Consider the following 23,007-nt stretch of genomic DNA (forward strand, 5'->3'; position numbering starts at 1 on the left):
ATTGCAACAAATATTACATTATCATAAATTCCATTTTTACTAAAAAAAAATGGATAGATGTTGATAGTCCAACTCATACTGACTGGTATACACAAGCTATGGAGATGATATCAGTAGAAACAACTGCATTTAGTTTAGATAATAATGAGTCATATATTGGAATATATACATTTAAAAAACATTTTAAGACCAATGTCTTGGAAAAATATATCACTCTTGAATCAACACAGTAGTTAATAATATGATTATTGCTAATTACAAACTAAATGTGGGATATAAATAATAATGGAAGTATAATTGTGTGTATATAGTATATAATTGGTACAAAGGTTTAACTAACATGTGTACAAGGATATTTCACATGTCTTTACTGTGTATATAATTGAACAGTGTTTATGTTGTGTACAAAGTGTATTTATAATATATTGTGCAAAGGAAATGTTATATTTTTTGGAAGCTCATCTTGTATTTGACATTGTTTATAGGGTTAGGCGCAATAAGTGTTCAACTTCAGCCTAAACCCTTTCGGTCTGCAACATTTTCAATTTATGAATGTACAACTGTTTGTTTATGTAAAACTGTTTGTTTATTTTGTTGACCACTGACCGAAGAATAATAATAATAATAATAAAAAATAATAATAATATGGAACCCATTATTTAAATTTGTTTTACTATTAAATGAACCTAAATATGATTTATTTTCTCTATTTTTTTATAAATGGCTGTGATGATAATGTCAATGAGGGATTTCTAATCACTGCTACGTTGGAATTCTTATTTATATTGATACTGTTGTTGATATTATTCATTTTTGGTTGACTTCATTTGGATTGTTTTGTGTCATGTTTGTGTGTCCTCTCAATTGCTCTGTTGTTTGCTTTTTTGAATGTTGCTGGGTTGGGTTTGTTTTTGGAATTGGAATTGTATTATTATGGTAGTATTGTGTATTATTTTGTAGGATTGATTAATAAAAAATAAAAATAAGAATAAAAATAAAAATAAAAATAAAAATAAAAATAAAAATAAAAATAAAAATAAAAATAAAAATAAAAATAATGTAAAAAAATTTAAAAAAATAACATAAATACTTAAATAATAATATACTTAAATACTTGACTTTAGACTTCACAGCAAGTTATCCATCAAATTGCACAATGTAAAAATGGAAATAGATTTTACCGTAAAATTTTAGGTGGTTTTTGTAGCAAATTACATGTAAATTTTAAAATATTGTACCACTGTTTTAAGGTAAAATTGCAGTCGTTTTTAAGGTGTATTGCTTTAAATATAAAACACTAATATGTTATAAAAACCACTGTATATGTTACCGTAAAATGTTGGTAACTGAGTTTTTTTACTGTAATATATACAGATTTTTTTCTAAAGGTGTATGTAAAAAATATATACAATAATCAAATGCGAAGGCAAATGTAATTATTGTTCGCTATTAAAAGCTGCCTTTTGAGGGCAGCCATAACTGCGATGTGGCCCTCAATGAAAACGAGTTTGACATCCCTGCATTATTACGTAGTAATTTACATACCGCAGGGATGTCAAACATACGACCCGCAGGCTGGGTTAGGCCCGCGAACAGGTTTTATCCGGCCCGCCGGATGAGTTTGCTAAGTATAAAAATGAGCCAAAAGTTTTGAATGAAATAAACTGTTCTAAATGTGTCCACTAGATGTCGCAATAGCAATTCTTTGTATCTTTGTGGATTATGCTACATATGTAAAACAATTAATAAACCATTTTAGTGTACCAGTTTAGGAAAATTTGCAAACTACATAAATAACATCCTGTAATTTGGTTTTGATATTATTATTTTTTATCTTGATGGATTGAAAATTAACACCAATGAGTTGACTGATGAACATTGTCACATCATTTATTCAGAAAGTATAAATAACGACAAATAAAGATAGAATACTATTAACTGCAACATGTAAGTGTAAAAAAAAAAACAACAACATTATTATTTGTACATTTTCAATCTGAAGTTGTCTTTATTTTTAAGTTATCGTGCCGTGATTTTACCAGTCCGGCCCATTTGGGAGTAGATTTTTCTCCACGTGGCCCCCAATCTAAAATGAGTTTGACACCCCCGGTATACAGTAAACCCTCGTTTAACACAGTTAATTGGCCCGACCGTGGTAATTTAATTTCCACAGAGTAGGAATTATTCATTATATGTTTTCATAATAAGAGCATAAAAATCTAAATAAGTTTTTGAACATTGTGAGGGTCTCTACGGTTTTAAAGGTGGGACCCGAGGCTGAAATAATCAGTTGTCACGATACTGATTAGTTCGACCTCATTTAGTGGCCATTACTTCTTTAGAGTTGATATTCTCAGCTGATTGTCATTTTTATGCTTGAAAATGCTTACTTTAGGCCAAAACGACATAGAATATGCTTTAGAAAAAATCAGAGTGAAGCAGCAAACTTGGAAGCGCAATGTGGCGAGGGACGACTGTAGTCATCGCCCAAATGGTCAGTGACTAATTGTCAATTAATTGCAAAGGCGTTTGGCTTAATGGTGGCCATTTCTTTTGTGCACCAATCACGGTGATTCGGCTAAACACCCTAAAGTTACATCGGGTGCCTTTTAGAGTGCGTTGAGTTGGGCGAGAAATTTCCGGTCAATTCGTGATATGAGATTCAAACTTTGGGGTTAATAACAGCACCGCCAGGTGGTGTATTTTGCCAGTTTGTCACTCTTTTGTGACAGACTTAGTTGACACAAATACCATTTTAAGACACCCCATTTTGTAACTACTGTACAGCAGCTAAATAATGTAATCCGCATATTAGAAAACAACTAAAACTGCAGACATTTAAACGGCGACACAATTACTGTGTCAGGGGTTGCTTTTACAGTTGTACCTTACCTTTGTACACCCCACTTTGATGTACACACATACAAACAATCTCACGTGTTCGTGGTTCAGCCTCCGTGCTTTTTTTCTCATCGAGTGTGACCGCAAAATAAGCCACCATGGGGCCAAAGACAGTTGCGAGTGCAAACACATTGATACAGAAGGTGAGAAACACTATCAAATTTGAGTAAAAAGTCATCGTAAAATATGAAAGTGACGTCCGCGTGGATCTTCCCTCTTTCCTCTACGCTCTTTGGCACATTTGTTAAGTAAAAGCGACGTTAAATATTCATTTATATATTTAATTTATCTGTATTTCAAATTGCTTTCTCCATGGAAAACTATAATTATGCTGTTTTTGTGTTCATATTTTTGGATGTGACTGGATTTTTGTATAATTGAATTTGCATATTTTCTTTTGGGAAAATTGTTACAACTTTTCTACGATTTTTCACATGGGTTAAACCGAGGTACACGGTTTTTCGGCTGCCAGATTTAGCAAAATGTAAATATTAGAAACAGCTCTAAGCACAATGCAGCACAGACATTAGTAAACATTTATCTTGGTATGTGTCTTTGACTCAATATTTACCTGTAAGTTTAATGTATTTAATTTGTTTCTATTTACTTATTTGTATTTTGTATTTTCCCTGATTTTTTTTAAAATGTTTTGTGAGTATCTTTTTTGTTGGGGGGAAAAGGAAACACTTGATATGTAATCACATTAGTGCAGGGGTCACCAACGCGGTGCCCGCGGGCACCAGGTCGCCCGTAAGGACCAGATGAGTCGCCCGCTGGCCTGTTCTAAGAATAGCTCAAATAGCAGCACTTACCAATGAGCTGCCTCTATTTTTTACATTTTATTTATTTACTAGCAAACTGGTCTCGCTTTGCTCGACATTTTTAATTCTAAGAGAGACAAAACTCAAATAGAATTTGAAAATCCAAGAAACATTTTTAAAGACTTGGTCTTCACTTGTTTAAATAAATTCATTTATTTTTTTACTTTGCTTCTTATAACTTTCAGAAAGACAATTTTAGAGGAAAAATACAACCTTAAAAATGATTTTAGGATTTTTAAACACATATACCTTTTTACCTTTTAAATTCCTTCCTCTTCTTTCCTGACAATTTAAATCAATGTTCAAGTAAATTTGTTTTTTTTTATTGTAAATAATAAATACATTTTAATTTAATTCTTCATTTTAGCTTCTGTTTTTTTGACGAAGAATATTTGTGAAATATTTCTTCAAACTTATTATGATTAAAATTCAAAAAAAAAAAATGTTAACAAATGTTAGTGGCTAGCTAGTTAAAATGGGATCAATTTGAAAAATGTGCATTTAGAGAAAAAAAATAAAGTGTTGCATATTGATATTTATCCATCCATCCATTTTCTACCGCTTATTCCCTTTGGGGTCGCGGGGGGCGCTGGAGCCTATCTCAGCTACAATCGGGCGGAAGGCGGGGTACACCCTGGACTAGTCGCCACCTCATCGCAGGGCCAACACAGATAGACAGACAACATTCACACTCACATCCACACACTAGGGCCAATTTAGTGTTGCCAATCAACTTATCCCCAGGTGCATGTCTTTGGAAGTGGGAGGAAGCCGGAGTACCCGGAGGGAACCCACGCAGTCACGGGGAGGACATGCAAACTCCACACAGAAAGATCCCGAGCCCGGGATTGAACCCAAGACTACTCAGGACCTTCGTATTGTGAGGCAGATGCACTAACCCCTCTGCCACCGTGAAGCGGTTTCTATATATATTTATTGTGAGAAATAATTAAGATGATCAGTGTTTACACAAAGATAAATATCATCAATTATTAATAATAGCATAGAGTTAAAGGTAAATTGAGCAAATTGGCTATTTCTGGCTAGTTATTTAAGTGTGTATCAAACTGGTAGCCCTTCGCATTAATCAGTACCCAAGAAGTAGCTCTTGGTTTCAAAAAGGTTGGTGACCCCTGCATTAGTGTAACATGTATTTGCCATAAAATCTCAATTGAAAAAAAAACATATTAATATTGTCTTATGTTTATAAACCGCTTTTGTATTCATCAAACACATCCGCACATTAATTTTAAAACATTTTAGCAGCAGATTCCCCAGAACACCATTTTTATTATTATCTTTTTTTCAAAAATAATCCATTTTTAAAAATATGTTTTTAGGCCATCTCCATGCAACCAGAAGAAGCGTTTATAATCTGTAACCTGTTTTGAAAACATTTACATATAATTATTTTTACCAAATAATATATTGCGAGAATCGGCTAGAATCGAGAATCGTGTTGAATCGAGAATCAATTCTGAATCGAATCATCATCCCAGGAATCGGAATCGGATCAAACTACCCAAACATTCGCCCTCCTAGTCCTGTCATACAGAAACAGGGAAAACTTTCGGAAGCAAAATGTTTCATAAATAACTACATCAACTTTATTTAATTTAAAATAGATGTCAGTGTTGGTTATAAAAGTGTTAATTTTACTCTAACAGCTGGGTGCACACAATCACGACGCCTGTGCTCGTCACTTCCACGCTTATGACCAAACACTTGTGTTTATTGTGTGCGGGGACACTTTGGTCGTCACCCACACACATCAAACCACGCTATTGTCACACCAGTGCTGAGTCAGTATTCATTTTGCGCTTTTATTTTCATGTTGTGCTTTTTGGAGGACCTCTGTTTTTGTGGGTAATACGTTCCGATTGGTCCCAAAACTGAACCGTGCGAAAACCAAATCAATTTTTCTACATATTTATTAATTAATTATTGATTTTATTCATTCAATTAATCTATTCAAAACATCCCAAAAAATACATGTTATAAAGATAGGTTATAGTTGTTCATGCAAAAAACAATGTGAAATACATTAAAATGGCGAATGAAACTGAATCTGAACGCCGCCTTTTGTTTTTCTTCCTTGAATTCAGTAGTGTTTCTCATCTTCTTTATCAAAGTGCTGGCAGACGCAACTTTTTTTGCCCCATGGTGGATTATTTTGCAAAAAAAAAAAAGCACCAAGACTGAGACACCTATGCTTTGTTTGTGCACTTGATTCCAAAAAATGATAGGCGGGCAATCAAACTAGTTTGTTACATGCAATGTTTGGATGCAACCAAACTTTATTTATAGAATCAAAAATATTGAAATTCAACAATTTGGTGGATTTGCAAACATCTAAATCTATGCACAAATACAAATGATAACCTGCTACCCAAGAATGTACAATAATTCTTCCGAATAAAAGACGAGAAATATAACCTTAAGGAAAAATGTTCCTTAAAACATTTGTATGCACGTACAACACTTAAAACCTTTAGCATATTCGCATGGGGCATTAAATTATGGAATGGATTTAAGTAAAGAAGTCAGACAATGTAATAAAATGATCCAATTTAAGAAACTGTTCAAACTATTTATAGAATCAAAAATATTGAAATTCAATGATTTGGTGCATTTGCAAACATCTCAAACTATGCACAAATACAAATTATAACCTGCCACCCAAGAATGTACAATAATTCTTCAATAATTCTTGGATTAAGTAAAGAAGTCAGACAATGTAATAAAATTATACAATTTAAGAAACTGTTCAGACTCAAAGTATTTACTTAGACTTAGACTTGGACTTCCTTTATTGCCATTCAAATTTGAACTTTACAGTACAGATAAGAACGACATTTATTTGCATTAGCTTGTTGTAGTGCAGGATAAAAGATCAATAAGGTGCAGATATAATTAGATTTACTGTACAGATAAATATATTGCACTTTTGCATATGCATCCACGTTTACAAAGTACAAAGACAAAGAATCCTGATAAACATCTTGAACCTTATCGGAAAAAATTGATAATCTCATTATGTGAATCACAATTTAAATATGTATTAATGAGAACTTTATATTTATTATTATTATTATTATTATATTATTATATTACATTATAGTATATATGTATTGTATATTTATTGTTACATTTTGAACGCATGGCTGCGGTGGTTGTGTTTTCTCGGATGCAGGACAAAAATACAGACGTGTAGCCAAAAAACCCAAATAGTCACCAAGGGTGAACAGCGACAAAGTCGAGGAAAAACACTTAAACGTGGTGAAAACAAGACTAAACCTAAATGTCGCGTGGACAGTGGAGAGAGGAGTGATTAACCAAAACAGCTGGTGGGAACACTAAACAAGGGCAGGTGTGGAGAATTAGTGTCCATGGAAACCAAAAGTGAAGGAAAGGAAAGAGGGTAGAGCACGGAGACAGACTAAAACAGATTTTAAAAACGGATTCGCCCCGCCAGCGTCCAAAAACTCGCCCGCAGGAAAACCCCAGTTAAAATTTAAAAAAATTAAAAAAAATTATTATTGTTATTTTTTTTAATCTGTTTTTTCTAATACCGCTTGTTACTCTCGGTGTCTCCTATCATATTGTTTAAAAATGCATTTTCTAATTGATAACGTGACATCATCGCACTCGGAATATATGTATATATATATATATATATATATTTTTTTTTAACCCAATGCGGCCCCCGAGTCAAAAAGTTCGGGGACCCCTGGACTAAAACATAGGAAAAAAGCTACCAAACATAAATCAAGCCATGACCCGGGCAACGGATCATGACATTTATTTATCTAAATTGTGTTAAAAATCCGGCCCACAGAAACTCCCAAGTTTAAGAAAAATATATATATATTTTTATTATTATTATTTTATTTTATTTTTTTAATCTGTCCTTTCTAATCCATTTTCTACCGCTTGTTACTCTCGGTGTCTCCTAGTCGCTCAGGCAAATCATATTGTCTAAAAATGCATTTTTCCCATCGATAACGTGACATCATCGCGCTCGGAATATATATATATATATATATATATATATATATACATATATATATATATATATATATATATATATATATATATATATATATATATATATATATATATAGCCCGGACCAATTTTTTTAACCCAATGCGGCCCCCGAGTCAAAAAGTTTGGGGACCCCTGGACTAAAACATAAGAAAAAAGCTACTAAACATAAATCAAGCCATGACCTGGGCAACGGATCATGACATTTATTTATTTATCTAAATTGTGTTAAAAATTCGGCCTGCAAAAACTCCCAAGTTAAAAAATATATATATATATATATATATATTATGATTTTTTTTTTTTTTTTTTTTTTTTTATCTGTCCTTTCTAATCCTTTTTCTACCGCTTGTTACTCTCGGTGTCTCCTAGCCGCTCAGGCAAATCATATTGTCTAAAAATGCATTTTCCCATTGATAACGCGACATCATCACGCTCGGAATATATATATATATATACAGCTCGGCCCCCGGACAATTTTTTTTAACCCAATGCGGCCCCCGAGTCAAAAAGTTTGGGGACCCCTGGACTAAAACAGGAAAAAAGCTACTAAACATAAATCAAGCCATGACCCGGGCAACGGATCATGACATTTATTTATTTATCTAAATTGTGTTAAAAATTCGGCCTGCAGAAACTCCCAAGTTAAAAAAAAAATAATAAAATGTATTATGATTTTTTTTTTTTTTTTTAATCTGTCCTTTCTAATCCATTTTCTACCGCTTGTTACTCTCGGTGTCTCCTAGCCGCTCAGGCAAATCATATTGTCTAAAAATGCATTTTCCCATTGATAACGCGACATCAACGCGCTCGGAATATATATATATATATACAGCTCGGCCCCCGGCCAATTTTTTTTAACCCAATGCGGCCCCCGAGTCAAAAAGTTTGGGGACCCCTGGACTAAAACAGGAAAAAAGCTACTAAATATAAATCAAGCCATGACCCGGGCACCGGATCATTGCATGTATTTATTTATCTAAATTGTGTTACAAATCGGGCACAGGAAGTGTATAAATGTGTTGGAAATGGCTATGAAACAAAAAAGGAGTAGAATTAAATAAGCGCTGCTTCTTCCTACTTCTTTTCGTTCATGCTGTTATGGCAAACTGGAAAATGGTCATGTACCTTATTGTAACTGTATGCATGTTCGAAATAAACTAAAACCATAACATAATGTGAAAACCTGGGAAAACGTTACAGTACTATTGTATCTTTAAAGCCTTAGCTTTCTAGTGTGTGGATGTGAGTGTGAATGTTGTCTGTCTATCTGTGTTGGCCCTGCGATGAGGTGGCGACTTGTCCAGGGTGTACACCGCCTTCCGCCCGATTGTAGCTGAGATAGGCTCCAGCGCCCTCCGCGACCCCAAAAGGGAATAAGCGGTAGAAAATGGATGGATGGAAGGCTCATAGTATTGTTTTAAATACAAACAAGTCCAATCCATTTTTTTTTTATCCATGTCCCTAAAATGTTTTTTTTCTTTCTTTTTTTCCCGTGATGAAGCCAATGCAGAATACAAAACAATGCAGCCTTTGTTGTTTCCCGACACTTACTCTCGTAACTTAGAGTTGGCGGACCCTTCTGCTGGCCATGAGAGCTGTGATCTGCGTGTGCAGATTTCAGATTAAAGTAGAAGCTGTCAAGGATAAAACACATTACTACCACTCACATGAAACCATTCCATGCTCGCCAGTAAATCTGCACACTCACTCCAGCTCGTGGCGAAAGTTCCTTGATGGTTTGGATCCGGCCATGCTGTGACGACAGTACCCGCCCCGCAGGAAGTGGTGTTCTACGGGAAAAGATGTCTCCTGGGCAGTCAGGCCCACTGTGGACATGCTCCAGGCACACTCGGGTCGCATCAAAGCCAGAAAACACTCAATTTGGGACAGCTGGCTACCACACTGCTCCTGGTGTACCTGTCAAGAAAAAACTTAATGAATACCAAGCCTGAAAGCAAACAACAGATAAGCGGCCATGTTTGAATGGACAGGAGATATCACCTGTATGTATTGAGTCTTCTTTTTAAAGGGGACATGCTAAAACTGGTTAACAGTTCTAGAGCCTATTTTTGAGCAACAAGCGTGAGAACAATCTATCGTCTTCCTCCCTTGGGTGAAAATGAAGGCCTTGTTCACACTGCAGGTCAATTCCGATTTTTTTTGCCCTTATGTGACTTGTATCGGATTATGTCATTCAAAATAAAGATAAAGATATATATATATATATATATATATATATATATATATATACACCGTACAGGCCAAAAGTTTGGACACACCTTCTAATTGAATGCGTTTTCTTTATTTTCATGACTATTTACATTGTAGATTGTCACTGAAGGCATCAAAACTATGAATGAACACGTTTGATATTCTAGTTTCTTCAATATTAAATATTATATATATATATATATATATATATATATATATATATATATATATATATATATATATATATATATATATATATATATATAATGTGTGTATATATATATACACATTTGTTGATATTCTAGTATAGTATATAATGTGTATATATATATATACATACACACATTATATATATATATATATATATATATATATATATAAATAAATATTTAATATTGAAGAAACTAGAATATCAAACATGTGTTAATTCATAGTTTTGATGCCTTCAGTGACAATCTGCAATGTAAATAGTCATGAAAATAAAGAAAACATATTCAATTAGAAGGTGTGTCCAAAAATCTTTATATTTATTTCCATGACTATTTACATTGTAGATTGTCACTGAAGGCATCACAACTATGAATGAACACAAGTGGAGTTATGTACATAACAAAAAAAGGTGAAATAACTGAAAACATGTTGTATATTCTAGTTTCTTTAAAATAGCCACCCTTTGCTCTGATTGTTGCTTTGCACACTCTGGGCATTCTCTCGATGAGCTTTAACAGGTAGTCACTTGAAAGGATTTTCACTTAAGCACCCCCCATGACCCCAAAAAAGGGACAAGCAGTAGAAAATGGATGGATGGATGGAGGTTTCATAGTTTTGATGCCTTCAGTGACAATCTACAATGTAAATAGTCATGAAAATAAAGAAAATGCATTGAAAGGAGAAGGTGTGTCCAAACCTTTGGCCTGTACTGTACACACACACACACACACACACCCAGTTAAAGTATATATATATATATATATATATATATATTTGCAATGCGTCCCTAATATGAACGCTCCCGCGATCAGGTGGCATTCATCTGACCAAAACGTCATCAAAAAGCGATCATAATTATTCGCCAAAATACACGGTTAGTTGACAACGGAGCAGAAAACAGGTAAAAATGATATGTTTTAGGAACTCACGTGAAAGTTTTACCACTCTGCTCATCCACAGACACACTCTTCAAGCAGACTTCGAAGCAAATTATCCCGTAAAACTGCGAGAGCCAAAATGCTTGTCCTTTTCCAAATTAATCTTCCACGCGCAATAATTTGGTTCGGAAAATGGCGACTTTGATTGCACAAAATCCTTGAAATTGCCACAAATGCGCCATTACTGAGACCTTGGAAGCCATGTTTATTTCCGTAAACACAGCAGTGCGTACGACGTCATGTACACATGCGGGTCAGATTGCATTCACATCAGAAATCACTTTTTTTTTTTTTTTGTAATGTGAACAGCCACTAAAAAAGATCGGATTTGGAAAAAAAATCTGAATTGGACATCCGACCCTGCAGCTACGACATGACGAAGGGAACCCTCTTTCTCATGGACATGCTATCGCCTCTGATACGCGCCGAGCTCGATCAGTGGTTTTCAATTACTTTATGTCCCGATTCCTAATGACAACAATTTTTCTACTGTTCTAAACTTGCCTACAGTTAAATTTTTCTTGGGGACAGAATTTTTTCAAGCCCCCCCTGAAGTGAATGTTTACTTTTTATCTGTCTGTCTGTGTCAAGATATAGACTACTACAATGCTAGCATTTGAGCTCGCAGCTATGCTGGTGTTGCGAACGTTTCCTGTCCCACTCCTTAATGCTACGTCAGGGGTCGTCAACATTTTCCAGGCCAAGGGACCACCATAATGATGGAGAATTGGAGCAGGGACCCTCTGCCTGTATACGATTGTTAAACTAGTCCTAAAAGGTACCTTGTTATTGTGCAGTACAAATAAATAATACAGTATAGCACAACTAATGAGGGGGCGATATAGCTCGGTTGGTAGAGCGGCCGCGCCAGCAACTTGAGGGTTCCAGGTTCGATCCCCGCTTCCGTCATCCTAGTTACTACCGTTGTGTCCTTGGGCAAGACACTTTACCCACCTGCTCCCAGTGCCACCCACACTGGTTTGAATGTAACTTAGATATTGGGTTTCACTATGTAAAGCGCTTTGAGTCACTAGAGAAAAAGCGCAATATAAGTATACTTCACTTCACTTCACTAATAGCAAGCTGGCAACTCATGCACTAATTGCTAGCTATCTTGAATGATAACACAAATATAATTACATAACTATTATATCCATGTTTTTATGTTAAACGTGCAAGATACAGTGAGTAGAGTGGCCATGCCATTGCCATTTATAAAGTATACTGCAGTGTTTTGGATCAACGTTAATGTCGATTTAAAGACATTTGTGGGGAAAAAAATATAAAACTATATTTTAAAAAGTTTTATCAACCAAAAATTTCATGACCTGCAGTTCTTTTGCAGACCCTCAAGGACGGGGGTCAGCAACCCGAGGCTTTAGAGCCATGCGGCTCTTTAGCGCCGCTCCAATGGCTCTAAGGTGTGTGAAAATGGAAAAAGATGAAAAAAAATATGTATATTTTTTTTTACTATGGTTTCTGTCAGAGGAAATCCCACTGTTTATATTAAACATACTTCACTGATGAGAGTATTTGGCAAGCACCGTTTTGTCCTACTAATTTCCTTCTTGTCTCATTTTGTCCACCAAACGTTTTATGCTGTACGTGAAGGCACAAAGGGTGAGCTTTGTTGATTTTATTGATTCGCTGGAGTGCTTATCAGGCATATTTGGTCAATCCATGACTGCAAGCTAATCGATGCTAACATGCTATTTAGGTTAGCTGTATGTACATATTGCATCATTATGCCTCGTTTGTAGGTATATCTGTGCCCATTTAATTTCCTTTACTTATGTCCTCTGCGTATTTAATTTATATTTGCATGTCTCATGAGTCATGACACATTATCTGTATGTAATATTGGCTGCATTTCTCATAGTTGTTTGTGTGCCATGTTGTTCCAGACCACAGCAAACGTTACCCAGCTTGCAAAGATTGTAATAAATCCCTTAGAAGAAGACGGCCTGCCGTTTCCTTTAACTTGGACACGCACATCTATACCTTTGGCCATTCTGAGCCAGTAATTTCCAGAAGTTATCTCATCCTGTGATGATTTCCAATGTTGCAATGATTTCCAATGTTTTAGTAATGATTTCCAATGTTGCAAAAGTGTGTAGAACAAAAATGAAAATACAACATTTCTGTCTACGAAGATTTGTGTCGGCCTTTGATAGTAGGCTAGTATAGCTAATATAGACACTTATATAAGACTTTTAAAGTCATTTTGATAGTAGGCTAATTAGCCACATACATAATGAGTTGCCATCATTATAAGACTTATATACATACTTGCCAACCCTCCCGGATTTTCCGGGAGACTCCCGAAATTCAGCGCCTCTCCCGAAAACCTCCCGGGACAAATTTTCTCCCGAAAATCTCCCGAAATTCAGGCGGAGCTGGAGGCCACGCCCCCTCCAGCTCCATGCGGACCTGAGTGACGTGTTGACAGCCTGTTCACACGTCCGCTTTCTCACAATATAAACAGCTAATGATCGAGGGCGAGTTCTTAGTTTCTTATGTGGGTTTATTGTTAGGCAGTTTCATTAACGTCCTCCCAGCGCGGCAACAACACACAACAACAGCAGTCAAGTTTTCGTCTACGTAAAGCAGTTCGTCTGCCGTAAACAGCAATGTTGTGACACTTTTAAACAGGACAATACTGCTATCTACTGTACATGCATGTGACCCACCCATAATGTGTCACATTTTTGTGTTGATTTATTTATTTTATTTTGTGGTTTGAATTCGTTTTCGGAGCTGTCATTACACATTTATCAGTATTCACATTGGTCAGTAGGGGGCAGTAGGGCGTTTCTTCCCAATTGAATGCTATCACCTGCAGACCGGAAGTGTCTTGTCATTCTGATGAGAGCGACCAGTCTGTGAACAATTGAAACGTCCTGTGTGCTTTTCCCTCCTGTATAACAGGTTAGTTTTGGTGAATCAACTCACTGAATAATATCCATGTGATCTTTATAAGTTTAAGTACACATTCTGATGGTGGAGTCTAACACTAAAGTGTTTGTGAGTTGTAGTTTGTATTTGTGAATGAATCCAGTGCACAGCTGCAGTAATCAATACAAAATGGCGACATGAGTGCACAATGTTTATATAGGAACTTCTGATCCTAATTCAGACTCCCAAATTAGAGCTCCTGTTTTCTTATTGATTTTATAATGTATATTTGTATAATGTGTGTGTTCTGAAATAGTGACAGAGAATAGAACAAGGATGGACAATTCAACCCTTAACTCAACAATGAGTAGACGAGTGTTATGTGTGTGTATATGTGTAAATAAATGATCACTGAAATTCAAGTATTTCTTTTATTTATATATATATATATATATATATATATATATATATATATATATATATATATATAGATATATATATAGATATATATATAGCTAGAATGATGATGATTAACTGAAAGTCAAGTATTTCTTATATATGTATATATCTTAACCACGCCCCCAACCACGCCCCCCGCCCCACCCCGACCACGCCCCCCACCCCCCACCTCCCGAAATCGGAGGTCTCAAGGTTGGCAAGTATGCTTATATAAGTCTTTAAATTTTTTGCGGTTCCAGACCGATTACTTTTTTATATTTGTGGTTCAATATGGCTCTTTCAACATGTTGCTCTAGGAGTTACGAACCCCCTGTTGAAGACCTCTGTGTTACATTGTTGTATGTGGTGTATGGCATCTATTACAATGGACAATTACCGTATTTTTCGGACTATAAGTCGCAGTTTTTTTCATAATTTGGCCGGGCTCCAGTGCGATTTATATATGTTTTTTTCCTTCTTTATTATGCATTTTCGGCAGGTGCGACTTATACTCCGGTGCGACTTATACTCCGAAAAATACGGTACAGAGTAATGAGTAATAACATGCATGTAAAAAGGGTTTAAAGTAAACAAAAGCACTTCTTGTGTGGCAAACACAGCTCATTTGCATTAAAGCTAGAGACACACAATACAACATCTTCTCAATAGAGCTTACTAAAAGCACTTAAACTGTGTCAAGTTGAACACACTTCCAATACATGCACCATTGTCAGACCATTGCGACCTATTTAAAAAAGTGCAAAATTAGTATACATTTTTACTCAGATGTTGTACATTTTAGAGCACTTTCCAAGGGGCCCGTTGCTACAATCTGCCTGGGCTTGACGTGCAGAAGAAGGGGCTCCTCCTGTTACCAGAGTGGCACCTGATGTCGCAACAACTCCTCATGTAAAATGACCTGAATGTTTGTGTCATGTCAAGTATGTGTCAGGCCTGAGTAAACCACGTCTACGATATTCAGCAGGGGGGGATCGGACACCCGAGCAAACCTCCATTTGTTTAACTGGGGTCAGAAATCTACTGGAGGCAAATATAGAGACGTGATGTGACTGGATTAACCTGTTTACGTATTTCACAATCTGGGGGCAATGGTGCAGAACGTTAAAACGTGGTCCTAGGCGTGACGACGGATGAAAATGTGGACGTATTTGTGACATCACCTGCACAGTATGTACAGGCAAAGCATCTTTCCCCCCCCTAAATCCCAATTCCTTGTCTCCCGTGAGCCATATTTATGTGCAGACCTGACAGCTGCTAGGAAACAAAGCCCTAAAACAACAGGAAGCATGGCGGCATCAGCCGGAGGCCATACTGCCCCAACGAGACATGCCAAGTCTGTCGACTCGGTTCAGCAGGGGGGTGGCGGGGGACTGGAAGCAACATGATCCTTGATAATGAACCCCCTGGGGGGCTTGTGCTTCCTCTTGCAACAGGTGCAAAGACAGTTCATCCTGGCACTCCACCATCGGAGCACTTACAGGCAGCGGGATTAAAACAAACCATGTGTGGTCCAAGCTCAGCGTGGAAACCACTTCATTCGGATCGTTTGGTCGGAAAATTAGTCTTTTTATAGTCAAGAAACAAGGACTGGAGGGAGTCAATTGCTATTTAAACCTTGGACTCCAAAGTATCTTTTCTGAGCACCAGAAGGTATATAGTCAGGAACTATGGGTTGAGTATCCACTGGTGTGCCTTCATACCGTCTACTGACTGTTTCTAATAGGGATAATTGTTGGACTCCAAAGACCAGAAGATAATAAATACATGGTCAGCAAACAGAGGTTCTAGGAGTCCAATAGTGTCCCTCTAGGTACAAGTATATGTACATAACCCACCTTTTATTGTAACTGCCAGGGCCAAAAGACTACATCAGAGCTATTCAACCAAGTTGTTTTGGGGGCTACATTTCCAGAGAGCTAAAGACTAGGGGGACAGACTTCTCTCTTCACTATTATTCTTATTTTGAAAATTCCTGCATGAGAATCTGTTGTTTTTAAGGACCTACTACAAAAAAAGCTAGTCAATGATAATCTACGAGACAGCATTCTAGTGTTTTCAGGAATCTGGGACAAAAATATGTTACATGTTTTTTAAATCAGTCGGGTGTCATTTTTGGGCCTAATTTCGATTTGAATAGCCCTGTACTACATCGTTTTGAAAGTAGGGTTCTAAACGTCCATAGGTACAACCTAGACAATGTAAATTACTAACTTACAAATACCGAAAAGTTCTGACTACTCCAACAGTCTCCGGTGGACTATTTAATGGTCGAATGGTTCAGCAGCCAAACAACTGCTAAACCACAACTTGTGAGCAACTTTTTTTCCAAAATAGACTAATAGTTCACAAACAGAAAATATTGTATAGTGGGTTTCTTTTGTTGTTTCCATGTGTATAATACTATTTTACATTACAATACTACAGGTATATAGAGAGTATCTCAAGGATTGGGGTTGTGTCACAAGACCACTCAACATGTTCGCTCAGGGTTCATAAGTGGGCCTTGGACCATAGTTTGGCGTCATTCCAGGTACAATCTACATTTGTGTACCTCAAAGAGATCACTGGCCCAAAAGGAGACAGTTCAGAAAAAGAATCAGAATCAGAATCGTTTTTATTGCCATTGTTTGAGAACGGGTTCACAAACTAGGATTTTTTCTTGGTGCAAAAAGTGTTTCTAGTCGTCCATTTTGGTACAATCCACCCAAATGTATACCCCAAATAGTACATGGTTAAGATTCTAGTAGTGTTTTAAGGCAGACCGTACCTAAAGTGACACTAGCGTACCGCGCTTCAGAATCCTGGTTGACCAGGTTATTTTTGCTAATGGAAAAGCATCGAGAGAGTAGAATCAAGTAGGTAGTGTGCAGTGGAAAAGAGGCAGTGTGGACAAAAATGTCCAGAAATACAGGTTCTAGGAGACTATTGGTGTTCATCTATATATACAATCTACACTAGTCCACCACCCTTTTCTAAGACATATAGGATAACATTCATTTTTATGCAGCCTGTGTTTTAAGGTTGCAGGGAGCTGGGCCCTATCCCAGTTGACTATGGGCAAAAGCGAGACTATGGTCTCTGCTCACCAGTCAATACCAGAGCACGCTTAACAAGGTAAAATAATATTTCACTTAGAAACAATCTACACCAATGTACCATTTGTTAGGATTAATTATTGGACTCCAGTGTAACATTTCCAGGGTCAAAAGGGTACGTTTTGTGGAAACAAGGGTTCCAAAACTCCACGTGTTCCACCATGCATATAATATACCACCATTTAAAAGCTATACGTACTGTATATATAAAGTGTCAGTTCCACTTATGCTTATGTTATTCGCTAGACCAATGTGAGTTTTTTGATGCTTTAAGAGACACATGTAAAGATTAATAGCTTATTCTAAATATATGCAATATTTCATTGACGTTCTGATACCATAATAGTCCAAATGACAGCTATGTTTACTTAGCAAATAGTACCTGACTGCTAATGGAGTTATGGCAATTTATTTTGTAATATGCATGCAAGATGCAGACATTGAGTTAATTTCTTTAGAAGACTAAATACTAATATATATATATATATATATATATATATATATATATATATATATATATATATATATATATATATATATATATTTATACCGTATGTTTCGGACTATAAGTCACAGTTTTTTTCATGGTTTGGCCGGGGGTGCGACTTATACTCAGGAGCGACTTATGTGTGAAATTATTAACACATTACCGTAAAATATCAAATAATATTATTTAGCTCATTCACGTAAGAGACTAGACGTATAAGATTTCATGGGATTTAGCGATTAGGAGTGACAGATTGTTTGGTAAACGTATAGCATGTTCTATATATTATAGTTATTCGAATGACTCTTACCATAATATGTTACGTTAACATACCAGGCACGTTCTCAGTTGGTTATTTATGCCTCATGTAACGTACACTTATTCAGCCTGTTGTTCACTATTCTTTATTTATTTTAAATTGCCTTTCAAATGTCTATTCTTGGTGTTGGGTTTTATCAAATAAATTTCCCCCAAAAATGCGACTTATACTCCAGTGCGACTTATATATGTTTTTTTCCTTCTTTATTATGAATTTTCGGCAGGTGCGACTTATACTCCGAAAAATACGGCATATATATATATATATATATATATATATATATATGTATATATATATGTATATATATATATATATATATATATATATATATATGTATATATATATATATATATATATATGTATATATATATATATATATATATATATATATATATATATATATATATATATATATATATATATATATATATATATATATATATATATATATATGTATATGTATAGTTTGTCCTGTACTTCAGATATGAAACTAAAGAATTGCACGCCATGCATGTGTACGTCCACAATTAAAGTGAATGAGTCCATCTGATGACTTTGTGTTCTCTGACGTGAACCTCAGTGGTAAATTCCACACACGAGTTTCCCCGTTAAATACTCAACAGTACTTATTCACACCTACTCTTAAACACGTTATTATTGGACTTGTCCAGGGGGAGGGTGTTGCACAAATGAAATGATGTAATTCAGCACACCACACCGACCAACGCCCACAACCCATTGCCATAGATAGATTGCAGTCCTGTGGGAAACACTGCTAATTTACCCTATGGTGACTTTCCAGGGTGAAAAGGGTATATACAATGTTTCCAACTTGGTGCAAACCTACGCCTATGTGCCACCCCATAAAACTCATTACTGGACTCCAATGTAACTTTGTGAGTACAAAGTCTGGGAGCATAGTTTTTAAAAGGTTCTAAGACTGTCTCTCTCTAGGTACAATCAAGTACTCAGTTCCAATGTAACTTTTCCAGGGACAAAAGGGTACATCATCTGGAAATAGGGGTTCTAAGATGTCTCTCTCGGTACAAACTACACTAATGTACTGCCCATTGAGGCTAATCATTCAACTCCACTGTAACATTCTCAGTGGAATGTTGGTAAATTTCACTCCCTGACGCCTTATGAGTCGTGCTGGACAATTAGCTGACAAATTAGGCACTCTTGACTCTCAATCTGCAAACCCTGGTTCGATCATCGGGCAGTGTAAATGGGTATGCATCCAGGCAGGATACATATAGTCATGAAGGTTCTAAGTGATAAAGGCAATTGTAGCACCGCTTAAAGGGGAACTGCATTTTTTTTTTTTTTGGAACTTTGTCCATCATCAAGCCTTATGTAGGAAAAGAGCACATGAATACTTTTTGTAATTTATTGTAACTCATAAATAAACACTAGCAAAATCAACAATTGAGCTAATGACATCATTGTGTTTACTTCGCTCATAAAATCCACCAAAAAACATCCAAAAAGCGTTAAAAATACTCAATTTACATTTTGTGACCTGAATATTTAACAAATATTCGCGATATTGTTATTATAAGAGCTAAATGTTAAGGACCTACTTTTAGCAGCGCATTGATCGCAGAGATATAACCTTGAGCTGGTAAGCTGCTCTCTCACCTCTGAGTTGGTAAAAGTTAATTTTGCCTCTCACCTGGATAGTAGAAGGATGTGTCCATTGACCTAGAAGTTGGTCAACTTTTACAGTCAACTTAAGACCTGGAAATGGCCTTTTTTTGAGCCTCTGCGAGGATTTTGATTAATTCTTAATTCGAACAGGAAAATACGAACTCAGTCGTCATCCCAGTGAGAGCAGACATTGTACAGTTAGTGTTTGTTTTATTAGGGTATGTTGTCTCTCACAAAGTCTGCCGTGATTTGTAGTCACTGTTGTTGTTGAAGGAAAAATTGAGCCTTGTGATCAGGGACATCTTAACCTGAGGAGTACCCCCGTATCTGAGGGGGTTTTGGCCCCATTCATACAAACCTCAACAATTTCCCCTTCGCCACCCCAAAAACAAAGTTTTTACAAAAAAAAAAGCATCATTTTACTCAACAGAACAGCAACAATGCAAAAATATAATTCATTTTTAAAGTAATTTTGTTCATGAATACACCTCATTTGCGAACAAATTCCAGTCAAATTCAAGAATAGTGCTGGGGGTTAGGGAGATTGCCTGTGCTTTTAGCTCAGGAGTCAGCGCACTCGCCTCCTACACCGGCGACATGGGTTCTCGCCCCGCTCGGAGCAGTAGGAAAAGACGTAGCTGAGAGAGAGAGATAGTACACGATCGCAAGACGAAGCTGAGCTGTTTGTGATTGGCAGCTATGAACACCATTCCGCCATCAAAATCGGGGAGCCTGATTTGAGTGGGGACCCCCAGGTGAGCCCGTGCATTTAGGTGGCCCTGGTTGTGATGCGTCTATGAAATAAATGTGCCGCTGTATGCTTAAAATGACCAAAATATGTAAACATTACATGTAGCCGCTTACTACAATGAATATACTGTATACTTACAGTGTGTACCGTATTTTTCAGTTAAAATCCATTCATTTTCTCAAAACTCGGCAGTGCACCTTATAACCCGGTGCACCTAATGTACGGAATAATTTTGGTTGTGCTTACCGACCTCGAAGCTATTTTATTTGGTACATGGTGAAATGATAAGCATGACCAGTAGATGGCAGTCACACATAAGAGATATGTGTAGACTGAAATATGATGGCAGTCACACATAAGAGATACTTGTAGCCTGCAATATGACTCAAGTAAACAACAACAAATTTTGATATGTGCCATTGGAAAATATAGAACATTACACACAGTGCTCAAAAATCTATCAAAATGTTTTAGTACGACTTTGGTAAGCTATGAAGCTGCACCGCTTGATGGATTGTACTGTGCTTCAACATACGAGTATTATTATGGTGTGTTTATAAGGTCAGACATATTATCTGCCGTTTTGTTTCGCAATATTATGCAAAAGCAACATTTTTACCTTATGGTACCTGCTGATCTGTATTTGGGATCTGCATAAGTCCTGAAAATTTTCGCGAGTCCGCCTTTGTAGTCCGTACTGACGCCGTAGTCGTTAAGCTACTTGTTTTTCTCTATCTTCTTGTTATGTGACATTCATCCTCCACTGTTGCTATTTCTAATATAAAGTAGTGTAAAGTTATTACTTATATCTGTCAGTAAACTCGCCATGAAAGCGCTAAAACATACCGGTATAGTGAGTTTACATTATTCACCAAAAATAACTTTAGTTATTAGAGAGTTCCGGTCAGACGTTTTTTCACGGGCCACATTTCCGGCCTTGTTGTTGCACTAGTGAGCCACGGATGAGGAGATGCTGCTTCGTTATTGATTGAAGTAAAGTCTGAATGTCATTAAAACAGTTAGTTCCATCTTTTGACACTTCTTCCACTCTTTACAGGGTATATAATGATGAAATAAATACTGCAATGCACCACCCCGTTTTATTGCAACTTTTCCAATGCCAAAAAGCATTTGCTTAGGTGGAATCAACACTAATGTACCACTTTACTCTGCTGATTATTGGACTGCAAGCTGCATGACTAAAAGTTATGACGTACAATAATAAGCTCTGGCATTACGCACTTACAGATGTAGCGACAAACTGTAGTTACTGACTGTGGTTTTCTGAAGTGTTCCCGAGCCCATGTGGTGATATCCTTTAAAACTGATGTCGCATTTAGATGCAGTGATCGAAGGTCCGTAATATCATCGCTTACATGCAGTGATTTCTCCAGATTCTCTGAACCTTTTGATGATATTACAAACCGTAGATGGTGAAATCCCTAAATTCCTTGCAATAGCTCGTTGAGTAATGTTGTTCTTAAACTGTTGGACAGTTTGCTCACGCATGTGTCCACAAAGTGGTGACCCTTGCCCCATCCTTGTTTGTAGAATGACTGAGCATTTCATGGAAGCTGCTTTTATACACAATCGTGGCACCCGCCTGTTCCCAATTAGCCTGTTCACCTGTGGGATGTTCCAAATAAGTGTTTGATGGAGCATTCCTCAACTTTCTCAGTCTTTTTTGCCACTTGTGCCAGCTTTTTTTAAACATGTTGCAGGCATCAAATTACAAATGAGATAATATTTGCAAAAAATAACAAAGTATCTTGTCTTTGCAGTCTATTCAACTGAATATAGGTTGAATAATCCGGCGGCGGCTTTTGTATGAAAATAGACCTGACTCGACCCACTCATCGGCAGTGCGCCTTATAATCCGGTGCGCCCTAAGGTTCGGAAAATACGGTATATAAAACATTGATGAATATTTTTGGATGCATTTCCCTTTTAAGGCCAATTATCAGACTCTTTACAGCAGTGGTCCTCAACCACCAGTCCGGGGACTGGTACCGGTCCGTGAAGCATTTGCTACCGGGCCGGAGAGAAACATTAATTTATAAAGGACTGCATTTTCTCCGACTAAACTTTGGCCTGTCCCACTCAACCAGGGGTGTCAAACTTGTTTTCATTGAGGGCCACACCGTAGTCATGGCTGCCAATAGAGGGCCGTATGTAACAGTAAATCATTAATGAATTTGCCTATGAATTTAAATATATTTTTT

The 23,007-nt window shown here is 36.6% G+C and overlaps 1 protein-coding gene across 3 annotated transcripts in view; it reads right to left on the minus strand.

Moving 5' to 3' along the window:
* The window catches only part of errfi1a (ERBB receptor feedback inhibitor 1a), an 82,689-nt gene that overhangs the window by 6,342 nt on the left and 53,340 nt on the right, over positions 1-23,007 (minus strand). For all 3 annotated transcript variants that reach the window (XR_012050331.1, XM_061938855.2, XM_061938862.2), the window contains 2 exons: positions 9,479-9,687; positions 9,322-9,404 (listed from right to left, as the gene is read on the minus strand). Coding sequence is in view for 2 of the 3 variants with exons in the window: in XM_061938855.2 (XP_061794839.2) it covers positions 9,322-9,404; positions 9,479-9,687 (292 nt within the window). In the remaining variant the exon portion in view is untranslated. The remainder of the gene's footprint in view (positions 1-9,321; positions 9,405-9,478; positions 9,688-23,007) is intronic.

Source organism: Nerophis lumbriciformis, linkage group LG03 (assembly GCF_033978685.3).
Source record: "Nerophis lumbriciformis linkage group LG03, RoL_Nlum_v2.1, whole genome shotgun sequence".
NCBI classification, from domain to species: domain Eukaryota; kingdom Metazoa; phylum Chordata; class Actinopteri; order Syngnathiformes; family Syngnathidae; genus Nerophis; species Nerophis lumbriciformis.